The following is a 22,727-nucleotide window of genomic DNA, read 5'->3' as shown; positions in this document are numbered from 1 at the left end:
CAAGAGAAAGCAGGCAGCTGTTGTCTTGCCATCCTGACAAGTGCAAAACTGCCAAGAAAAAAACTCTACTTCAGCATTTGCACTAATTCAATAGAGAAATAAGAGTAGCAAAAGCACTGACTGTGCAATATTTATTTAATAATTAACTATCTTATAAGCATAAAACTAAAATATATGAAGCTTTTTCTTTTTTGGGTAAAAAATTATCGAAACACTTTCTTTCTTCCAGAGGACTCAAAAATTAATAGAAAAAGCTTAACCATCCTACATTTACAGAATATTTTAAATGCAATGAAAAGAATTCTAAGACTCTACAACCCAAAACCTTAGAACAGAGGATTCATTAGGAGGATTCAGAAGATGAATTGCATTAGGACCCTACTGCTTTTAATTCCTTTGCATTTCTTTGGCTTTTAGATTAAACAACACTATGCACTACACAAGCAACAAGAAGGGAACATGTAATACAAACAGCTGTTAAATTAAAGGTATAGGTTCTTGTCATATGTTGGCTGTGAAAGAAGCATTAGGAGACAAAAGGTGATGGCAAATACTTTGTTTCTGAACTATACATCAGTAATTTGGCTGGTTAAGATCTGGTTGGTTGTATCCATTACACACTCAGAGATTAAAGACCATTACGTTTATAAATACATTTAGTAAGGGCTGTAATTGCAATTGTCTAAGGAGATATGTGTTCCTTTGTGCTTACTTATTTTGTTAAAGATAAAAAAGAAATGCATGCTATTTCTGGCCCACACGAATGTTCAGAATTAAGCTACTAATATCTAAGAATTTTTCTGGGCGCAGCTGTAGCTTTTGGAGCTTTCTCACACCGGCAGCGTTGCACAGGTGCCTTTTCAGGGCTGCCAGAGGATTTATGCAGCACAATGGTCAGCATCATTCCTGCCCTCCCTCGGGAGGATGGCAATGCCTGGGACGGCACGGGATCTTTCCCGAACGGGTCCCTTTGCTTTTCTTGGCCAGCGATGCCTCTCTTGGAGCTGCTGCTCGCGGGCTCTGCCGTGTGCGAGCCGGGGGCGGGCCGGGGAGGGGCTGCGGCGCTCGGGCACCACCGGGACAGCGGCGGGCACTCGGCCCGGCCCGCCGGAGCAGCGGCACCCATGGCCGGTAAGTGCCGGGGGCGCAGCGAGGGAGGCAGGGAGGGGGTGCCCAGCTCCTCCCGCAGCCCCGGCAGGGCTGGCGCTGGGGAGGGCTCGCTAAAGCATCAGCCCAGACCTGCCCCTGCACCGGCCGGCCGCGCTCCGCAGCCCGCCAGGGAAGGGACAGCTGGAACCGCAGGGCTGCCAGCACCGCCCGACAGGGCAGAGGCTCGGCCCTGGAGACAGGCACAGCAAATGGGCAGTCTTGCCTCCACTACCCCCCAGTTATTTAATTTATACTGTACGTGGGCTTAGACTGTGTTTTTATACGGGATTAAAACTAGTGGTGGAGAACGAGCTGCTTGTAAACTTGCTCGTAAGCTAAAAAGCTTACTGCAAAGTTTAAGTAAAGCTTATTAAAAGCATATAATCACACAGTAAGCAAAAAAGGGATGCAATCCCAGAGGAGACAGAGGATGCCTGTCAGCACCTGCTCTATGCTAGGATAAACCTGGTACCTATCAGCAGGAGACAGTCTGCTGGCTCGGGGAGGAGGAGATCAATTGGCCCAACAGGTCTTTTCCATCTCCTTTGCCACGATCCAGTACCGCAGCAGGATACAATACATCAATTGCTCATGATGGCAGGTAGTTATTTTAAAATATACATATTTTGTCCCTGCATACAATGGATGCAACTAATCTCAGTGGTCAATTTGTGACTAGTGCTACATTGTGCCCTAAGCCACTGGTTCTGTTGCTGATCTAATCAGATAAGATGGTCTAAAAGTGAGACAAATTCTCCTTACTCTCATTAAATTACAGGTAACTACTGAAATGAGTAAAACTTTACCTTAAATCTACAGCTATGTAAAGTTTAAAAAAAACCCCAGAATTTGAGTCTATGCCTATGGGTGTGTCATGAATACTTATCATTCTGCAGTGAACAAATTCAGTACATAAAACTCATTAACTAAAAGACTGGAAACTCATTCTCTTACTCCAAAATCAATGCACACCTCATCATACTGTCTTTAATGGTAAATGGTGACAAACTGGCTATAGGGGAACACAGGACTGCTGCTGAGAGCATCAGAGACTTGTGAATGAACAGGACAAGTTAAACAAAGACCTGTGCAGCTTGCTTGAAATGTTAACCTTTCAGATCAGACAGTAAAACTACCAGCCATATAGAGATTTGTGTTATTTATAGTGCCCCTACATGAAGGAAACCATTAATTTCTATTATGTTCATGGGCATTAAACTGAAGCATTTTTTCTGCATCTGGCCTTCTGAGATGCAATAAAATACGAGTCTGACTGAAGATATATTTGAGCATGTCCTGCAAAACTAAAAGGAACACACACATAAAATTCCCATGCTCATGTGCATTTCCTCATACTGTGCATTCTTATTAAGGAAAACCAATTTACCCACATGGCACAGTCAGACTTGTCTCTGTATTAATATTAACCCACATCAAATAGGAGCTTGTTTCCTGTTGCTCAGAATAAGGATTGCACTAATAGTCAGGCTGAATGCTGGAACCCACTCAGTTCAGCCTGACAAAGTGCTGTTGCTGTGGTACCGCCATGAGCAGGGTGGCTGCTCAGGGTGCTGCTGGGAGACAGCAGTGACTCAGGGAAGCAGCCAGCCAATTCCTGCAGAGGCCTAAGGCAACACACCTGGAGGGGAGCTGCAAAACCAACTTGGCTTCAGTGACTCCACCAAATGCAGGAAAATGAGTCAGGATCAGATGAAGGCCTTTGAGGCGCTATGGGCAGGTTAATTTTATAGTACGAAGTAATTACTTAAGCGTTCTGTAGCTGAAGGACATTTCATGTCACTGCAACACAGCAACACTGAAAAAGATCAGCAATAGATGTATTTTCAACTCACGTCCCATACTCTTTATAGCTCTAATGAATAAACTAAATTAAATGAAAATAGTTTGGAATTATTCAATACTATTATTATTTGATAGTCAAAACTATCAATAGTGTTGACTGATGCTTTTGTGCTTGTATTTTCTTTATTTTACTTGTACCATTGTATAGAGATGGCTAACTGCAAGGTACCTACCAAGCACAGATAGATAAAAAGAAAAAGGAATAAAGCATAATCAAGTTAACTCTACCTAAAAGCAGAGAAGAAAAAAATTCAGTACCAGTTGTGAGAAAATGCCAGGTCACTTGGCTACTTCAGTTTCAGGGGAGACCTTGAGAACTGTCAGCACCCAGTGCTCAGCTGCTCCTGAGCTGCCTCCCATGGCTGCAGAGTGGAAGATAGAGTTTAGTTACAGAGCAAAATAATCTTTGCAGCCTATCACTCCAGCATTCTCAGCAAACATGCGAAAGCAATGAACTGAGCCTATTATCAATTATCTACCCTTGGTCTAGCAAGAAATTCTCCCAACAGAATTTCTCATATTCATATTAAATACATTTATTTAGTTTTATTTGGGTTTGTTCACAGTAATTATAACAAGATTTTGTTTATGTTAAGTATTCACGATTCAGGAAACTCTGTTTAATGGATATTTAACTTTGACTTCACAGGTCAGGAAACACATGCATCCTTAGAAAGAAAACAACCCATAGCTTTACTTTGTTCCTTGTGGCAGGGTCCAGATTCAAGTCAACATAGATAAATAGTTGGAAGAACAAACCAAACCAAAACAATGGTACCTTTCATATTAGGTGCTCCAGAGTTCTCTTTTTCTTCCATCATGCAAGCTCTAGCACTTCTGCCATGCTAATGTAAATGCTAATACAAAACAAGAGCCTGAATAATTCTTTGGCATTTGGGTTTTTTCATGTCTGTAGTCTCTCACATTGCAGTAACTGCCAGTGCTTCTGAACACTGTAATCTGTCACTGCCATTGTTATGTCTCTTCAGGTGCTGCACCATGCTATAACCAAACAAAAATGTGCATGTGAGCTGAATGCTTAATTTAAAAATAATTTTGGAATGTTTTTTTGTTAGCTTTAATATTCCTGTCTACACCCAAAATATACTTTGATCTTCCTATGATGTTTTGTGTGCTTTTATGTTTGAACAGAACAAGCAGTTGCTGTGGCTGGAGGTATAATAGGAGGGATCCTTTTATTTGTCCTCCTTGGAATAACTGCATATCTGCTCTGGAAAAAATTTTGCCACCTCTTTTCTTATGAAAAGCTCATCAATCCTGTCAAAACAACAAATGCAAATGCCATTTTCCAGGATCAGGCAAATTCTGAAATTCATCTAAAAAGTACAAGGTACCTTTTTTCATTTTGTTTTTAAAGCATATGCTATGTAATTTATTTCAATTTGTCAAATATCAAATGAGGTGATCCAAATATATATATATAGCATGTACAGAAATAAAGGCGATCCCTAAATTATATGAAAACATCAGTCATGTTCTGTTTTGTTCCTTTAGGAAAAGGATAATCTAACTATCAAAGTGATGGCTATTCCTGATTTATTTAAAAGAGAGAATATATTCAAGTGTAATTGGTGAATGGATAGCTTTACCTGTTAGATAAACCCAGCCTATGTTCCAGAGTCATTTCTAGTCTAATAACAGAAACAACAGGACTTTAGTTCAGGAAGGAGACTCTCTAAGAGAATTAATAATTTCAGGGATTTTGGCTCTAAAACAAGCAGCTGCAGTTAATTCTTCCTTTCCTTTGAAAGATAAATTCTAAAGGGAAGGAAAGGGGGAAAGAGAAGAATCTGTCAAAAGAATTAAGACCTAATGTGCCTCACTGTCTTTTTATGCATTAAGCAATTGTTTTTATTTGCTTTTTGATTTTATTTTTACCTTTGCATGTCTGTAGAATTTTTACATTGTGACATAAGAGCAGTAAACTTAGTACTCTCATCAGGTTTGATTTCCAGCTTTAAACCAGAAGAGTCAATAGGTGCTGTTGTCTTGAGCAGGTCCAGAAGTGTTCCATTTATCATTCCACCAACACTGCATGGGCGAGACTGGATTCACCTGACAAATGAAGAACAGGTTCAGGAAGACAGGGACCCCTTCATGACCCCTCAGTCTGGGCCACGGTCATCATTTCATTCCTTGGGTATGGCATTGCAAAAATGGGACTATTTTTAAGGGTAGAGTGGCTTTAGTATTATGAAGCATATATCGTGGGGGCACAGCAGAGACTGCATTACCCAGCACAAGCCCTAAATGCTCCATGCATTTATACATTTTATATATGAGAATTGGGCAAGAACACAGTAATTTTGTTCCCAGTGCTGTGGTACCTTACATATTTGGCAGACAAAGCAATCTCTCCTCCCATATTTTGTAAAGGCCAGGAAGTATCTGTTGTCCCCAGAAACAGCAGTCACCAGCTGCATGCTGCAACAACAAATACCTAGAACTAACCAGGTACAATCACAGAAATAAGATAAAGAAAAGTGCTGCAGCCTACAATTACTCCCCCAAATCTCAGAAAAAAGGAAATAAAATATGAAATTTTTACAAAAAATTTATTGTTAATAAAGAGGGTAATCTGATTTACCCCACTACAGCAGTGGTTATAAAAATGCCTGCAATGGTTCTTGAGGCAAATCTAAGGGTGTTGTTTTGCCTTTTCTTGTAGCTGGAGCTTATGTTGTAGGAACCATTAACCCAGATCTGTACAAGTTTCCTGAAGACAAAAGTGAAACAGATTTTCCTGATGGCAGCATTGGCCGCCTTTGGTTCTCCATAGAATACGAGCAAGAGTCAGAAAGGCTCCTTGTCTCCTTGATCAAAGTCAGAAAGCTGCAGCCTCCTGCTGATTCCTGCAGTCCATTTGTGAAAATCTACCTGCTGCCTGATGAAAGAAGCTACCTGCAGTCCAAAACAAAACGTAAAACTCTTAACCCTCAGTTTGATGAAAACTTTGTTTTCCAGGTACTTTTTCTTTTTGTTTGCAAATATTAACTTGTCAAACTACAGTACATGTTTGTATGTTCACAGTGCTTCTACCAAGACAGAAGTTGTTTCCACCAGAGACAGGATTTTTTACTGGGGCTTTTGGAGATCCTGGGCTACAGAAGCGTGTGGCTCCACAACTGCTCTTACTTCTAGTCTATACTAAAGTTAAGGGTTCCAGGACTTGCCCTGGGAATAACAAAACCCCCAGTTTGAATTACAGCTGAGCAGTTCAGCCCAGCAGTTCTAGAAGTTCAGAAGGAGCCAATACTGGCATGATGCTTTCACAGCTTTTGGTTTCTTTGCTGTGGAAGTAGGCTAGACAGCAGAACCTGGGAGGAATCTCTGGGCTGCTATTTGTACAGTACTGCATAACTTGGCTTCCCATGCTAACAGGCTTTCAGCACATGCCACAAGACAAAAGCTTTAAAACCAAAAAAGTTTGTGTTTCAGACAACCGAAAAAATGTTTACAGATTGTAACCATCTGAGTTTGAAAGTGAATGCATCACACAGCACTAGATCCATATGAGCTAAAAAACCACCAACTAACTTCACAGCTTTCAAATGAACTTGTATTTTAGCTTGGATCTTGACTTCCACATAGCTCAAGTTTTAGGCAAATTTTAAAAGTACTCGAAATAATTAAAGGAAATCCCCACCTAAACTTACCACAGTTTGAAAAATATTTCCTTTGAAGTCATGCTAGAGTAGGAAAGTGTCGGATGTTTTATAATTATTAATATTCTTCATTTTCCTGTACAGGTTTCCAGTAAAATGTTGCTCCAAAGGACGCTAAAGTTTTTGGTTTATCATGTTGATAAACAGAAGAAGCATCATCTCCTAGGCCAAGTTATCTTTCCACTAAAAAATGAAGCATTAACTGAGGACAACAAACTAGTCATATGGAGAGATCTGGAGAAAGAAAACTTGGAGGTACGTGATACCAGGCTCTTGGCACTGTTGAACATCTGTCATCCTACAAGTATTGGAAGGATATAGTTGAAGTAGAACTACATTCTATCAAGTACCTCACATGCAAAAGTACTTCATAAACATTTAGAATAGAAATTCCCATCTTACCAACCTGCAGACCCATAGCTATTGTAAAAGGAGTACCCAGATGCTTAGAAAAGTCACATGAATTAGGAGGTTGTTACATAAGAACTTTTGTTATTTGCTTCTCCTTTCGATTATTAAAAGCAGAAGAGGCAAGGAAATCGATATCCTCTAGAAAAGAATAATTCTGAGGGTTAGGAAAGCTGATTAATTGGTTCCATCAAATGTTACAACAGCAGAAATAAAGACATTACAACTCACTCACATGCCTCAGTGTGACAGACACCATTAGCATGAAAAAGGATTGGTCTCCCCATTTGACCACACGATGAGGGAGTTTTTCAGACATATTTGACAGGTGTTGTTCTGCTTCCAAAGCCTCCTTCAGAGCATGGTGATATCCAGTTCTCCCTGAGCTACAATGACTACCTGGGCCGTCTCACTGTGGTGGTTCTGAGGGCGAGGGGATTAAAGCTCCAGGAGGAGAGCCCTGCTGTTGGTAAGTGGGATTTCCTCCCTGCTATCAGCTCCACAATTCCTGTCTTAATTTGCTCCTTCCTCATCTGTACACCCAAGCTTCTGCTGTGGGACTCTGACAGGAACAAATAAACATCCTGGTGATTTGAGTGGAAACAAGCCACACTCTGCCCTGAGGCAATTAGATTTTGATAGCTTAGTTTTGCTATCTTTGGGGTTTGTTTCATAATAAAAGGGTTGTCCTGTGGCAATTGGTGGTAACTTTTTTCTCCTGTTTTTGTACAGTGAGCAACATCCTTTTGCTGCTCTCCAGTCCAGAGAAGGCAGCATTTCAGGGGACATTAACAGTTGCCTCAAGTCAAATTCCGAGAGGTAACAGCTGCAGGACAAACTGCTTATGCTGAACACCTGTCCTGGGAAGAACTGAGTTGAGAGAAAAAAATCTCAGTTTAGGACAGTCTGGCTATTGTTCAAAGGACATGGCATGGACTCACAATTTTCTCCCTTAGCACAGAAGGCTTTTTCTGGTACAACATTCTCATGTATCCCTGGTCTCAGAGATTACCTCAAAATGCTGTTTAAAATCTAACACTCAAAAGCAAAAACAGATGAAGAACGAAACTTGTATTTCAGTCTAGTGATTCTTGCAGGGCTTTGAAGCTAAACAATATAAATGCAAAATACACCTACAATTTAAAAAGAAAAGAAGTTTAGTCCTCTATATATATTAGACACACATCACGATGATTTTTTTTTGAACAAATTAAGCCTTCAAAAAAGTCTCCATCAGAGGAAGGCACAGAAACACAAGATCAAGGATGCAGGGTAAGAATATGGCTGCTTATTTTAACAGCACTTAAACTGGAAAGTGCACTCCAAAACTGCACCTTCAGTACTTTGTAGCCTCCCTGCTTTATGTCATGCTGTCATGTGTGTTCCATCAATCTTTCACAATCTGATGTTACACTTGATATTGACTCCCAAAAGGAAGCAATTCCCTAAGCTGTCTCCCAACTGCTTCTTGAGGATGTCTTTTAGTCTTGAATTTCTTTTTCTCCAAGGTGTGTATGTCAAAGTCTCACTAATGAACCATAATAAATTCATCAAAAGTAAAAAGACAGCAGCTCTTCTGGGAACTCCCAACCCTGTGTACAATGAAACCTTCAGTTTCAAGGCAGATCAGACAGAGCTGGATACAGCAAGCCTGAGTCTATCTGTGCTCCAGAGTAACAAAGGAGAAAGTAAGTTATATAAATTATTACAGTCATATAAATTACTACTGTCAAGGTGTCAAATCCCTTACATACTTGAGACATGTTTAAAGTTGAGAGGAAGTAATTCCTTTCCAGCAATAATCATAAAACATGTAAGAGTTTTGGGGTATTTCAAAGGCTGTCTCTTTAAAAGCAGAACAACTTATTTGTAGTTAAGCATATGTCTCTCTTTCAGAGGCTACATTCCATGGAAGACATGAATAAAATCACTGCAGCCTAGTCAATGCTAGTATAAGGTGCTGTGCCTTTGTTTCATTCCAGCATCCCATTAAAACAAGCTTATGTGAACACTTGTATGTGCAACACACAGCCTCCAAAACTGTGTGGCCATTCACTCCTTCTAAGCATATTTGAAAGAGGAATAGGAATTTTAATTATCTCAACAGAGAGAAAAAAAGAAGAGAGATTAGCAAACATCCCCATTCCCTGGCAGAAAACCTGATGCACGAGGCCACCTCTTACTAACTGTTAGAGAATCCATTAAGGAGTTCTGCTTACAGAAGCAAATCAGAATTCAGTATTTCCACTGCTCACAAGAAAATCATCTTCCCTGCAGTGCAAATATGATCTCAATAATTTTCCTCATTCATAGCTGAAAAATCCAGGCATGAATAAGCAATCTGGACCTTGGCAGTGGAAAGACACATATTACAGCTCCCAGCTGTCTCAGTAACTGCATTTATTTTTTGCAAAGCCAGAGCATCATGTGAATCCTACTGAGGTTGAAGATACCCAAAATTAGGACATGCTTCCCCAGTAAACCTGAGGTAAAGGGGCCGGACAGATACAGATCAGATATTTGCACCTTGAAGATGTTTTAGTTTAACGTCAGGTAAAAGGACAGGCCTGCATTGACTAAACACCTACTTACTGCTGTACCTTTTAATGCTGAACCTCAGCAGGTAGAAGCTACAGAACCTGAAGTCCAGGGTTACTTCACTGAGAAATGTTTTGGTTTAAAAATACCTTTCAGAAAAGGCATTACTTGGAGAAAAACATATTGTCATCTTATTGCAGGGGTTCCACACTGTTGTCTCCTTATCACAAAAGTTCCACACCTTCTTGGTGTTTCTCATGGGCAGCTCCTCAGAGCACTGACTCTCTCTTCTTCACAAAGCAGCCAACTGACTCCAGCTCCCCTCTTACCCAGCCACCCCATTCTTTTATAGCATCTTCTCATTGCTTACAGCTGTGACCTGTTAAAGTCAGGCCTGCTCCTGATCCTTGCTAATTGGCCCAGCTGCAACTCCTTAGGGGTGAGATTACTTTCTACACTATCTTTATTTTCTTATATTCTATCCCCCTACAAATACATGTTGATATTCTAATGTAGGCAAGGGTTTCAGAGAAGCATCACAGGGGTTCATCACTAACTGCCTTTTTTCCCCAGAAACACTTCTGCTGGGACGAGTGGTAGTTGGGCCTTTCATGTACACACGTGGCAGAGAACTGGAGCACTGGAATGAGATGATCAGCAAGCCCAAGGAGCTGGTTAAACGATGGCATGCTCTCTGCCACAGCACATGAACAGCACTGAGGAAAAACCAACCTTAACATGGAGAAGTTCTTACTATCTTTCTCATCTAAAGGGTAAAAAAAAAAATCTTTGCTAAGATTTTGTACCTGAAGAAGAAAAGAATAAAATAAATTATTTCCTTGACCAAACACAAATAAAAGATTTGGTCCCTGGTAGGCTGGGAGTCCCTCCTTCCTCTCTTCAAAATATATGTTAAATTTAATTAACATGCAGCTGAGCAAACAAAACAGCCAAACATGATCTCTCAGTATTAATTATTTTGACTGGTAAATTCCACTTCTTGGTCATGAGTTCTGGGCACAAATGATCACACATGTAGACAGAGCCCAAGAACTGCCAGTGATGACACCAGGCCTATCTGCCCACTGTTCCACATCACCACAGTGCTTCACCAAAAAGGAGAGAAGCCCAGTGAGAATGCCAAAACAGACACAGCCCAAAAGACACTGACTAATACACGTAGAACTTGTTTAAAATAGCAGCATTACATTTAAGACCTCTTTTGAACAGGAAGGGTGAAGGCACTGCTCACTGGTCACACACCTGGAAGCACCTGTTCACACCCCTCAGCACCTCAGTGTATTTCCTGCAGTAAGTCAGTTCAATGTTTTCAGCTGACCCCAAGTACAGCACTTTGTGTTGACACTAAGGGACAAGCAGAGAAGTCACAGAGTCACAAGTGACTGGAGGCTATTCCAGTACTGGAGTACTCTGGGACAGTAAGATGAGGACATGTCCTGTCCTATTACATTTCTCTCTAAACACATCTCTGCTGGAGACAGAGCATTGATTACAAGAGCCTTGGGTTTGACCTGGTATGACCATTCTCACACTGAAAATCCAATTAGCTTAAGCCCCCTGGGCATGTGTCTGTTTTAGTAGTAGAGTCCTCTTCATTAAGTAAATTACTGCTCTCTAAAGTAATTTGGAGCAATTATTCCTAATCAAAATAAAATACGACATTTTTCTCTTTTTGATTGTTCACTGGGGACCTGAGCTCTGTACCCTTCTCACTGTACAGTCATAAACCAGACACACAGACTACTGCAGCAAAACATTTTGCACAATCATGTTCCATAACCTCTACAGCTGAAATAAAACCAACTTCCTTTCAAACAGGATACAACATTAATTAATTCAAAACCTTAAAAATATTAGCCTTCTCTGGGGAGATGAAACCACTTTCCATTTTGATAATATTGTTATTACCTAAAGGAAATGTTATGAATGAGAAGATACCACAGAGGAATTGTAAGATAACAGACCTCCCTGATCCACCATCTGACATGTTACACAGTACCCTCAGTCTGTCTTGCTAATTACACCACTGGATACAAAATGAGCCAAACTCATTACATTACAAAGCTGTATTCAAATTTCAGCCCCACAAAACTACTGCAAACCAATCTGATAAGCAAAGTTATTCTGTTTGTTCTGGGAGAAAAACTACACAGTTATCATACAGTTAACATATTACTAGAATAAAGTGATTTTACCAAATAAATGTTGTATTTTATTATTTCAACCATACCATTAAGGATCTTAAAAGTAAGCAGTTAGTATTTCAGACAGCTGGTTTATGAGCTTGTGCAGAAGATGCATGCAATGCAGTGTCTGTTAACAAATACCCCCAAGGTGGGAAGTCACCTGTCTGACATTGATGTACAGTGTGGTCCTCTTGTTATACATTGAAGTAACAATACTTCCAGCTTGTGTGCTCAGTAATTTCAGCTAAACTGTGAAGAAACAAATTCTAATGCACTTACCAATGTACTTGTACTCACAGTCATCCAAGGGAAGCAAGTGAGAAAGGCTCTTTTTGACTCTACCTGAACAAGAGTTATTTCAAAGCAAGAAACATCATCAAATAAGGAGTTCTAATACAATGTTTTTAACTGTCACATAATGAGCAATTTTTTTACCTAGTGCCTTTTATAAAACATCCATCTGATCTTGTGCTTGAGACTTACCTTGAGCTGAAGGAGGTGGAATGATTACAAGACAGTTCTGTTTTGCAAGAGATAAGAGCAGCAGCAAAATTGCTGAGGGTAAATGGCAAAAATTCTACTGTTAAAAAAAGGAAAGCAACCACAACAGCAAAACAAAACCACCAAGCTACAGATAGCATATGGGTAAGACAAAGAAAAATTGTGAAACTAAAATATTACTGAATTCTCTAATATGCCAGGTCTCAGGAAAATTCAGTCTCTCACAATAGTAGTGAACTTTTCTGAGGAGAAAAAGGAAAACAGATGTGGAAGAAATTGTTGGAATTTATTAACATCATTATTAACACAAATATGCATGTATAAAAATATATTATGCATGTATAAAAATATATTTTATGAAAATTCATCAGTATTACTCCAGCAGTATATACTATTAGCAGATATTCCATACCAGTCCTTTTGATAGTTTTGCTTTTTTCATAAGTTAAAACCAAAATCCTTTATTATAGTTTTTACAAGAGATTTGCTTCCTTCAGCTAAGTAATTTTTCTTCTGCTTCCCATCTGTGTGTCCTTATGGTCTTTGTTACTCAATTAGTGCAGAGGTCAAAGATCAGGATGAAAATTCAGCAGATGGAAATCCTTTTGCAAAGGATAGCTGTTCTCATCTAGCACAAAGTGGCTTCTAATTTCCAACAAATAGGATGCTTCTGTATCTGCCAGCAATGAATGACACAGATCTGCTACTACTGTGCTGTAGGTTATATCTGAAGTTGGCACTGCAAAACACAAAACAATTCAATTTACACTTGATTTTCACAATAGCACCTAACATTCAAGTTCTACCTCCAAGAAGCTCCATTTAATTACTGCAAGTGAAGTTCAACATCTGAATAGAAAATTAGCTTTTATTTTTAATTACTTTTTAAAAACAATGAGCTGAGCCTGTTTCTCATTAAACTGTTAACACCTGTGAATTACATAAAACACCTCAAGTCAAACAGGACGTATCAAGTGAAGCTTGTCTGAAACACAGTTCAATGTTTCAGAATGAAAACGTGCCAGCTCCTTCTAAAAGCTCCTAAGACATTCAATTTTGCACATAAGGAATCTAGTTATTGAATATTTAGGTATATACCTATTATATAACTAAGTCGTTGTAGTTATTCACACCTCTCACCTCCTGTTGTTGCAACCTCTCCAGTGAAATTGAGTTTGTCAGACAGCCACTTTGATGTTGGTGGTTTAGGGTTTTTTTTCAACTGTAAATGATTAAAAATTTTCCTTCCATTGTGAACTTTGCTGCCTGTTTCTATCACAAGTAATTAATGAATCAGTACCTACTAATCTCTTCAGCCAATCGGCAGGAATATTGAGGAAGATTTTTTCCATCAACTCAGACACCACATGAACATAAATTTCATGTCCTTCATCTTCTACTGTCATCAAAGCAGGTCTAGATCAGAAAACAAAGTTTCATGAAAGTTAGCTGCTATGGTTTGTTTTTTATTGAAACTTAATCTTGCTGTATCATAATACCAAGAAATAGAAAAAGGAGAAAATCTCGATGTACTTGTGTCAAATCTGTAGCTCTGGAATCAGTTTGAGGAATAAATAAGGAAATGGCCTTAAACTGAGACAGGACACTCAGATTAGACATTAGAAGGAAATTTTTTACTTTTAGGATGGTCAGGATTGCCCATGGAGGTGGTGGAAATACAAAGCAGGGACATAAGCTTAGGTGTGTCACTTGGAATTGTACCATCTGTATCAACGTCACTCTGTATTATCTGTCTTAATACATCACTTTATAGCCACATAATACCAGGGTATAGCTCTTGCACTATAAATAATACCAAATGTTTTCACAAACCACTGAAGAAATAAAAATCCCTATTTGGAAATACTCCCAAGGTGATGCATTCTTACTAAATTGATCAGAAAAAAATTTCAGTGCAAAAATGTCAGGCTTTTCTCTGAAAAAAATGGACATGTAAATTCTACATCTGGATGTGTTCTCATGCTGAGAGTACAAACACTGGAAATCCTTATCATTTTTCTATCATCTTTTGTGCAGGAGCAAACTGAGGTCCTTCATGCCCACTGAGATTTCATAGTCTTATGAAAGACTGGCAGAACCTTTTCAGTTAAGGAAAAAACCTTTTTGCACTTAATCCTTCCTCACAGGAAAACAAATAGCACATAAAGATGCAAGACTATTTTGCTTAGAGGAAAAATACTAAGTCACTACCTGGTTAGATAAATAGGATATTTAAGTCCTAGTTCATTAAGTAATAGTATTTAAGTTAATGATTCATTAAGCTCATTATGGAAGAGTTTAGAAAGAATTTGAGAAAAAATTTAGATTGAAAATTTACATATTCTAGAATTCTATCACATCCATGGTTGTCTCAATGAACATTCTCTAGCTACATGTCTTTCTAGTCACAATGAAAACGACATTTCAAAAGCCCAAGATAAATGTGAGAATTGAACAATTAGTCAATAGAGATGTACCTACATCAACTGGATCCACTTAGTTTATTTTCTCCAAGTGTGAATATATGTGTCCCACAGTGCCATCTGGTGATAACTCACTATCTCTGCTCTCCCAGAATGTTTATTGAAAACATTTGTCAATATTATTTCTGCACAGCTGACTAATCCATTTAAAAACATGGTTCTGCATGCATGTGATTTCAGATTTAGGCTGGAACAAGATTCTCAAGGAGTTTTCCTTTGGTCCTCAAGCTTCTACTCCACCTCAGCTTTATCTGACACAGTACTGGGTAAACATCATTCCTGCATGATAGTATTCACAGAAATTAAAAAGTTAGATTCAAACTAAGAATATCATATATAAATAATGACAATATAATACAGCAATTCAAGAACAACAAATTGAAAATTCATTGGAGAGACAGGGATTGCTAACCACACCTTAAACAAAGAATTTTAGATATGGGGGAAATTAAAATGGAGAAAGTTTACCTCCCTAATAATACACATTACTTTAACTCTATTTTGTTTACCTGTAGAATGTTTTTACTTTGCTGTATGGCAGACATCTAATACACTGCTTATAGATCATGTTCTCATCTGCCTGTAGTTCCAAACCACATTTGGCACAACCTGAATATGTGATCATAGGCAGAGAAGCCAAAACACATTCCAGTGAAGTGTCAGCAGAGAAGATGAGTTGCTTGTACTGACCAGTGGAAATAGTAAACTTCAATTCCAAGATATGGGCTTTCACTTGGACCACTCCTACAAAAACAATTCAAATATGAATTAAGCTTTATTTAGAACTGAAAGCGAAATCAATGGCTACAGCTGATTAAAAACCAAAATTGCTATCAAGAACTTTCTCAGTTTCTTCCCCCTTTGTTAACACATGCTCAAATTTTTAGAGGTATTTTATTCAGTGAAAAATCTTGGTGGCTAAATATTATTTTAAAATGTACAAAAGAACTACATTTTCAGGTACTATATCAGTAGATGCCACTACAGAAGGTGCCTGAATAAGAGATCAAAATTGTGCAAAGAATTTCCAAGTGATTTTCTTCCCACTGTTTCAAAGACACTGAAAAGCACAGCTTTAATGACTTAGCTTTTCACTATTTTTATATAAACTAGAGGTAAATGCTGCAAGAACAGCTTTAATCACTTCCTAGCATTTAACACCACCCATAGCCATCTTCTAGGCTTATCTGGGAGAGGATGACTGTGTAAAATGTCTTCTTTGTCCTTTTGTAAGAAGTTTTCAATAGCAGTAGCTATTGAGAGTTCCCGTTTTTGAGAAACACTGATAAACTTCCAGTATTTAGTCACATCATTACTGGACTGGCTGGTGTGGATAACAAAAGTCAGCATTTCCCTCTGTGCTCTGAAGCTGCCTTTGCATGGCAGCACACATCACACCTATCCCTCTGCTGGGCTCATGGGATGAAGGCTGCATTCAGTTTGGCCAAGTACAGGGCAGCAGCCTCCAGAATAAATTCAGACCCAGACCTGGGCTACCTTAAAAAAACAACCATCTTACCTCATTCATCATGAGAGCATCTATTCTGCCTACTTGTGCATGGCACAACAGACATTACAGAGCTGTGGATAACATTTACCTGAGCATTTTTCTTCCAGGAGCACCGAGAGCCTTGTCAACTCCATGAGGGATGTCTGGCTTTTCTGAAACTTTTCTTTGAATTCAACTGCCCTTTTGTCATCATCAAACAAGCACTCATAGGATGACCATGGAGTAGTGTGCAGTTCCAGGTCACCTGAGACAGAACTACACTGGACCAAAAGGTATTTGAAAGCCCATATGTGGTCTGCAGAACAAAAAAGCAAACAGAAGAGTTTATTTTCTGTACTGTGGTTAATTTACAGAAAGCCAAGGTCATGTACAAGATTGAGAAACAAATCAGAAGACATTCTCACATAGCCAGCTCTGGCAACTTCCTTTTAAGTGTGATGACATGTAAGGTTCTTCCTTTCCCTATAAACTTTGCATGAGTTGTTTCCCATAACAGAAATTTCATTTTCACCTCTACCAAATTCAGCTGTCACAACAACTGAGCATTTTGAAAAAGAAACCAGCTCTGAAATGTGTTGTCAGCACTAATGCTGGCAATGTCTCAGAGAAAAAATCTTCATGTTGATTAATCAACTTCCATTTTAATGTGATTAATGTTTTTAATCTTCCATCTCCAGAATTTTCATTTAACATAAACCTAGTTTAACTTTTCTTAAAGGAACAAGACTAGGAATAAATAAAAGTTTGGTAGTAGTCACTGCACAGCCACATGTAATTCTTGTAATTCTAAGTAGAAGAGATGCTTCTACTTAGTTACCTGGACTTGTTCTCAAGATCATCAGGATATAAAGCCTGAAGTGGAAAGCAGAAAATGATAAAAGGAGTAGGAAAAACCCAGCAATTCATGCTACACCAGACAATGATAAGGAAGACCCAGCAAAACTGGTAACACAGTTAACACTCATGGATTTTTTATAGTTACATAACCAGGCACTATATAAGTAAGTGCATCTTGTATATAGATTGAAGTTTTTAAATATTTATGCCTTCTCAGTGTTCTGAAGTGCAATCAAATTCTGTTACTGATGGCACTGCTTCTAAACAGAGATGATGTTAGAATTAGCACAAAATACATTATCCCTCCAAGGGGAGTATTGAAAGGTTGAATGGATAAATGTTACCAGCTGAATACTTAAAAGGCACTTAGAGCATCACAAAAATCCTTTCAGACCTACCCATAGGTACAAGGAACCTTACCTTTTTTCCTCTGAAGCTGGGGGTACCAGGCAGCCCCTGCCCCCCACAGAACCATCCTGTAGTGTTGATCTCTGTTCTGTTCTACTGTTAGAATAATTTTTCTTTGGCTGCCACCTCTGTAGCTGTACACAGATTCTGGTAAGAATTGAAATTACATTACTTCTACAGTGAAAAGCATATAAGCACACAAACCCCACGTGCCTCAGTATTACAGTGAAATCATGGTATAAATATAAATCATTTTATGCTACAATTAAAAGCAAAGAAGAATACACCTACAATTTCTTCTGGACAGAAAATAACCTGCTTTCTTCTGCAACAGGAATCTAGTTTGAGGGAGTGCATAAAGTATATTAATTAACTTTTATCCATCTAAATACTCAGTAACTGGACAACTCCCTTTGAAGCAGAAGTATCTGAGCATCTTTCAGCTCCCATTCTTCCTGACTTGTACTGAGAAGTAAGAAATTGTACTCAATCTCTCAGCAACTGTTGTAATTGGAAGTTCCCTTAACTTCTGTAGAATACCGTGGAAGAAACATTTCACTACAAGTTTTCACATAAAAGAAAACTATAGGCACAAGGTGTACAAGGCACACTAAAACTATTAGTAACAGTACATACAAACCTCTACACAGCTCTTATCCAGGACACTGCATGTCTGTTTCAGTTCCACACTAAAACTACAGCATTTTTCAAAAATAATTTTTCAACAAGAACACCTGGATGGAATATCTAATTCCAAGATTTACTAGAGCAAATGATGAAGGTTTTTATCTTCAAAATTCTGCATTTAAAACTAATAAACATGCTATTGATGGTGTGGGTAGAAATTTGTATCTTACTAGTTCAAGATGATAGTGCAATGGGATCAAATTTTTGTGCAAAGCTTGAAATCAAGCAGTGAGAAACATTTTGCCTTACAAAATTACTATTTAAGTTCCAGCAACTGCAGAAGTTGAAGTCCAGTGAATTAACTTACCTGTTAACACAGAAATATTGATAATTTTCAGGATTGAGTGCACCAAAATATTGGGCTGGAGCTGATCTAGCTGCACATACTGAACATCATCCAGTCTCTGAACTTGTCTTTGTGGAATGTCTCTGAAGTGTGGAAATTCTGATGATATGTATGCCAATAAGCCATGCAGAACACCATCATCCACTAGAGGATAAATTTATATGGAAAAAAGGCAAAGTCACATACTGCTTTTTATGCTTAGAAGTGTAAAACTTGTGACTTGGAACATGTTAACAGTGAAAAAATCAGAACAGTTTTACAAAAATTTTAAGGTAAATTTTTTAAAAAAATTTTTAAAAATTTAAGGTAAAATTTTAACTGCACTTCAGGGTAGTATCAAGAGGAGGCAAATGAAGTTCAACTAAGTGCAATACTTTAAAATACCCCAAAAAAACCTTGTACCATAGCTTGGTAAGAAGAAAGCTGTTCTTAATCATTGACCTCAGAATCTGCCTTAAGAGCTGGCTTTACAATACTGGACATCACAAAGACAGGAAGAACAATGGTGATACTTCCACAGCATTTTCCCCTCAGTCTCCAACCCTCCATGGCCTGCAATTAATCACTTTGGATCCACTTACTCCATTTTGCAAAAAATTGAATCCTCATGCAATCTCAGACATCACATGGGCAGGTCCTGGGATAACTGCTCTTTCCTAAACTAAACTAATTTTTTTTTTTGAGTTCAGAGTGGTAGCCACCAAACTTTATGATGATCTCCACATGCCTATCTGATGTCATGTCCACATCTTGTGCTCAGGTGTTCCTGTCATATTTTTCTATTGTGTTTAGTACCTCTCAGTTGCACACATTTCTATTTCATATTATGTGTGAGGCATTGCCAGCAAAATGGAGTACTTGAAACGGCTCTTTATTGTGATTTTCATGGCAACTTATGCACTACAATCTTACATTCTTCTGTCTTGAGAGCTGAGCAGTTCCCCAGATTCAATAACTGACTGGTAAATGTTGACTGAAGCATGACCTCTCCACACCAAGGATTCTCAGACATTATTATATCTGCAAGAAAAAAACAACTTTATCAACTCACATGTCAACAATACTGAAGTGTATAGTATTTCTCTTGACTATATAACTGTCTTACATAGAGATGTGTAAAGCAGAGGGTTTGAAAGAGAACACTTGGAAACTCAGTGATTATTTTATTTTAATCTACCAACACCATTTACAATGAGTTGGTAAAATTGTCTCAGTTTGATGTAATTCTTAAACTCATTAGCCTCCTAGCAGACACTGCTTAGGTCTGGTTTGTAGCAGCACTTGTACTTTTCAAGAACAACTGTTTGAAAACACTGACACCTTACAGAATAGCCCTGACTCTCCATGGCTGTGTCTGAGGGCAAACTTCCATGGAACAGTCAATGTTGCACTGGCAGGATGACTGAGAACTCAGTGATGTAAGTGATGTAAGAAAGCAACTTACAAATGCTTAGCCATAGTTCCAAATTATTTGCTACATTCTTCTATTTTAAGCAGGCATTTTTAAGATCCATATTTTTAAAAGGCAAACAAAAGAACTCTCACCTGTAAGCAGTATTACATCCCCAGGAAACACAGTGAGGGACCAAAATGCAGCACCACGCCACAGCACCACCTTTCTCTCAATTTCTGACTGGTCAGTAACAACAATTGTTGCCACAGGAACTTTACATGAAGATTTTGGTATAGTCTTCTTCTGTACCTCTTTGATATGACAAGGATGTACAACTGCAACCAAAATATTGTACTTTTGATTTTTGCAGCAGCAATTCTTAAGTAGTGAGAGTTTCTTTTGGAGTTTCTTGAACTCTGCCATCCTGTCTGGATCCACTCTCAACCCAGAACCAGGTGGAGAAGAATTCAGTTTAGCTCTCTTGGATTTGAGCTCTCTTCTAAATGCTGAGTGAGAAAGACGAAGGGAATCTTCATGCTTGCGGGGTCTTTTAGAAAAGTTCTTGTGAGAACAGTTCCCTTGAGAGCACAGTACCCCAGAGCTCAATGGCTCAATATGGATTTCATTTACAAGTTGCTCAGCAGCAACATTAGGTTCTTGAAACTTTTCTGCATTTTCCTGAGCACTTTCTTCCTGTTTTGTAGCTTTAACCAAAACATTTTCCCCATCATCCTCAGAACTGAAAAGTTCAAGAGAACTTGCATCCTCTTCCTCATATTCATTTTCAGTAACAGTAGTAGTACATGTTCCAACACCAGAATCACATTGGAAGTGACCATAGTGTCCCTCTTCAGCTTTTTTGCCTGCTTCTATTTCTGATAGTTTTACAATACTTTCCTGCATCTCATTCTGTGCAAAAACAGCCACCCGACTGGAAGTCAGTACACTACGAAACTCAGTGTCTGCTGACACTGCAAAGTTTGCACAGTCATTTGGTTCTTTTGCTTTGGACTCCTGAGCTTCTTGGAAAAACACATCCATACATTGCCTTAGATGTTCATGATGCTCAGTTCTGTGAGCTGCCTGAAGCCCCACAGACTGTAAATGGATGCTGACCTGCTCAGTGCTGGCAAGCAATGCAGAAATATCAGTTCTGTCAACTTCTGAAGGACAGGCTTTTGTCTCAGTGAGCTCTGGGCAGCAGGCACCTGATGGTTTCTCTTGTCCAGCTGATTCTGCACAGTCCTGGGGCAGGTGCTGATCTGCAGCCTGATTTACATCTGCAGGTGTAAATCTATCTGTGGGTTCATGACAATCAGAGCAAGCTAAACCTGTGATTTTTTTATGTGTGCAGGTACAAGTTAGTGCCACAGGGGCAGGAGATGGCAGATCTTTTCCTTCTTTTGCCATGACCGTGCCCTGCTGGGTGGGGACCCCTGTGGGTGCAGAGCTTTCTGCCTGGGGCACCGCGGGGGCAGCAGCGGCCCGGAGCCTCCCAGGAACACGGCCAGGGCTGTCACACAAACAGCGCAGCTCCTTCCATCGCTCACCAGCAGGGGCTGAGCTCTGCTCCAACCCCTCCCGTGGCCTCGGGATACTGGGTGCTCCCACAAAAATATGGATTTGAGGTCTTTTTGACATTTTTGACTGCTGTGTAAGTTTGACTTTAAATAAGCACAATAATAATAAATATCAGCAGATGCAAAAAAAGGGAGGATTTTACTTTTCCTTTGCAATTTTAAAAACACCTAAAATTCATGGGAGTTTTTCATAGTTTAACCAGTAAAAACACTACTTAACTGCTTCAAGCCTATAAAAATAGATGTACAAAATCTAAAAAAGGGAATTTATTTTAGAAATATTCAGCATTTATTTCTGTCAAATTTGCACAGAAAAATAAATTTACAGCCACACCTAGTTTCTGATTCTGATACATAGAAACACAATATAGGGAAGTTAATTTTAAGTTTAATTATTGACCTATTCGTCTTCATTTACTATTGCTAATCAAACAGTCAAATGTGACTTCACTATTCAGTGCTTGATTTAAACTCATCTGAAATAAATGTAAAAAATCTTCACAGCATAGTTAGGAGATCATTTCATCTTCCAGAAAATCAGTTTCAACTAAATGATTAAAACACTAGAGCTATTTAAAATTAAAGTTTGCTAGGAATGCAATATTTTACATGCTGTTTTGGCATGAAACGACTGTTTCAGGCTATTACTGATAAATAATAATTATTTAATAACCACTAAGAGGTCAGTAAAGCTTGAGCAAGTGATTTAGGATTTGTTTTAATTCATTTATGTAGTATCAAACTACTCAAGAAATTACTAGCTTTTCTAGCTAATTAAAAATCAGCCCACTTACACAGCACACAAAAAGATGACCTTTTATTTTTTAAATTTCTGCTCTATAATTATAATTTTAATATATGGAGAAACAGCTCTGACTGTTCCTTAAAATGTGATTATAGCTACTTGTTTTGGGAGTGCTGTTGCTAATAGAAGTTGCTTCAATAGGCAATTCTGCAGATGTAGAGAACACCAGAAAAAATTCAAGAGCTAATCCAGCTGTAAATAGAAGAAAAAGACCATTGAAACAAATGCAGCATTGAAAAGTATGCAAATTTTTCATTTAGCACTAATTAAATTAGCAACCATTTTCCTAACAACCCCACTAGGGGTCAATAAATCTGCACATTCAC

At 38.7% G+C, this 22,727-nt stretch overlaps 2 protein-coding genes across 6 annotated transcripts in view; one reads left to right on the top strand and one right to left on the bottom strand.

Moving 5' to 3' along the window:
• Positions 1–998: 998 nt before the first annotated feature.
• On the top strand, positions 999–10,354 carry LOC139595485 (synaptotagmin-15-like). Its single transcript, XM_071438714.1, has 8 exons — positions 999–1,131; positions 4,165–4,363; positions 5,031–5,173; positions 5,702–5,997; positions 6,783–6,953; positions 7,455–7,575; positions 8,615–8,794; positions 10,218–10,354. The coding sequence occupies exons 1-8, from the start codon at positions 1,125–1,127 to the stop codon at positions 10,352–10,354; spliced, it is 1,254 nt and encodes a 417-aa protein (XP_071294815.1). The 5' UTR covers positions 999–1,124.
• The window catches only part of SHLD2 (shieldin complex subunit 2), a 38,236-nt gene continuing 19,041 nt past the window's right edge, over positions 3,533–22,727 (bottom strand). For 3 of the 5 annotated variants that reach the window (XM_071438711.1, XM_071438712.1, XM_071438710.1), the window contains 8 exons: positions 20,169–22,593; positions 19,536–19,643; positions 18,585–18,767; positions 17,603–17,737; positions 16,434–16,640; positions 15,345–15,579; positions 13,653–13,768; positions 3,533–13,091 (listed from right to left, as the gene is read on the bottom strand). In XM_071438711.1, the coding sequence (XP_071294812.1) occupies positions 12,919–13,091; positions 13,653–13,768; positions 15,345–15,579; positions 16,434–16,640; positions 17,603–17,737; positions 18,585–18,767; positions 19,536–19,643; positions 20,169–21,657 (2,646 nt within the window). In that variant the 5' untranslated portion in view covers positions 21,658–22,593 and the 3' untranslated portion in view covers positions 3,533–12,918. The remainder of the gene's footprint in view (positions 13,092–13,652; positions 13,769–15,344; positions 15,580–16,433; positions 16,641–17,602; positions 17,738–18,584; positions 18,768–19,535; positions 19,644–20,168; positions 22,594–22,727) is intronic. The other 2 variants (XR_011681035.1, XR_011681037.1) reach the window with 2 other exon arrangements.

Source organism: Agelaius tricolor, unplaced genomic scaffold (assembly GCF_023055355.1).
Source record: "Agelaius tricolor isolate 1412-34295 unplaced genomic scaffold, bAgeTri1.0.p SCAF_13, whole genome shotgun sequence".
In the NCBI taxonomy this organism is placed as follows: domain Eukaryota; kingdom Metazoa; phylum Chordata; class Aves; order Passeriformes; family Icteridae; genus Agelaius; species Agelaius tricolor.
The sequence above is the reverse complement of the archived record's forward strand: the minus strand, read 5'-3'. Positions and strand labels throughout refer to the sequence as shown.

What these genes read in the sequence shown, in the direction of transcription:
- LOC139595485 (XM_071438714.1), top strand. An exon ending in TGGAGAAAGAAAACTTGGAG is followed by an intron (nt 6,954 to 7,454) that starts GTACGTGATACC and finishes CTGCTTCCAAAG; the next exon opens with CCTCCTTCAGAGCATGGTGA. An exon ending in CCAGAGTAACAAAGGAGAAA is followed by an intron (nt 8,795 to 10,217) that starts GTAAGTTATATA and finishes TTTTTTCCCCAG; the next exon opens with AAACACTTCTGCTGGGACGA.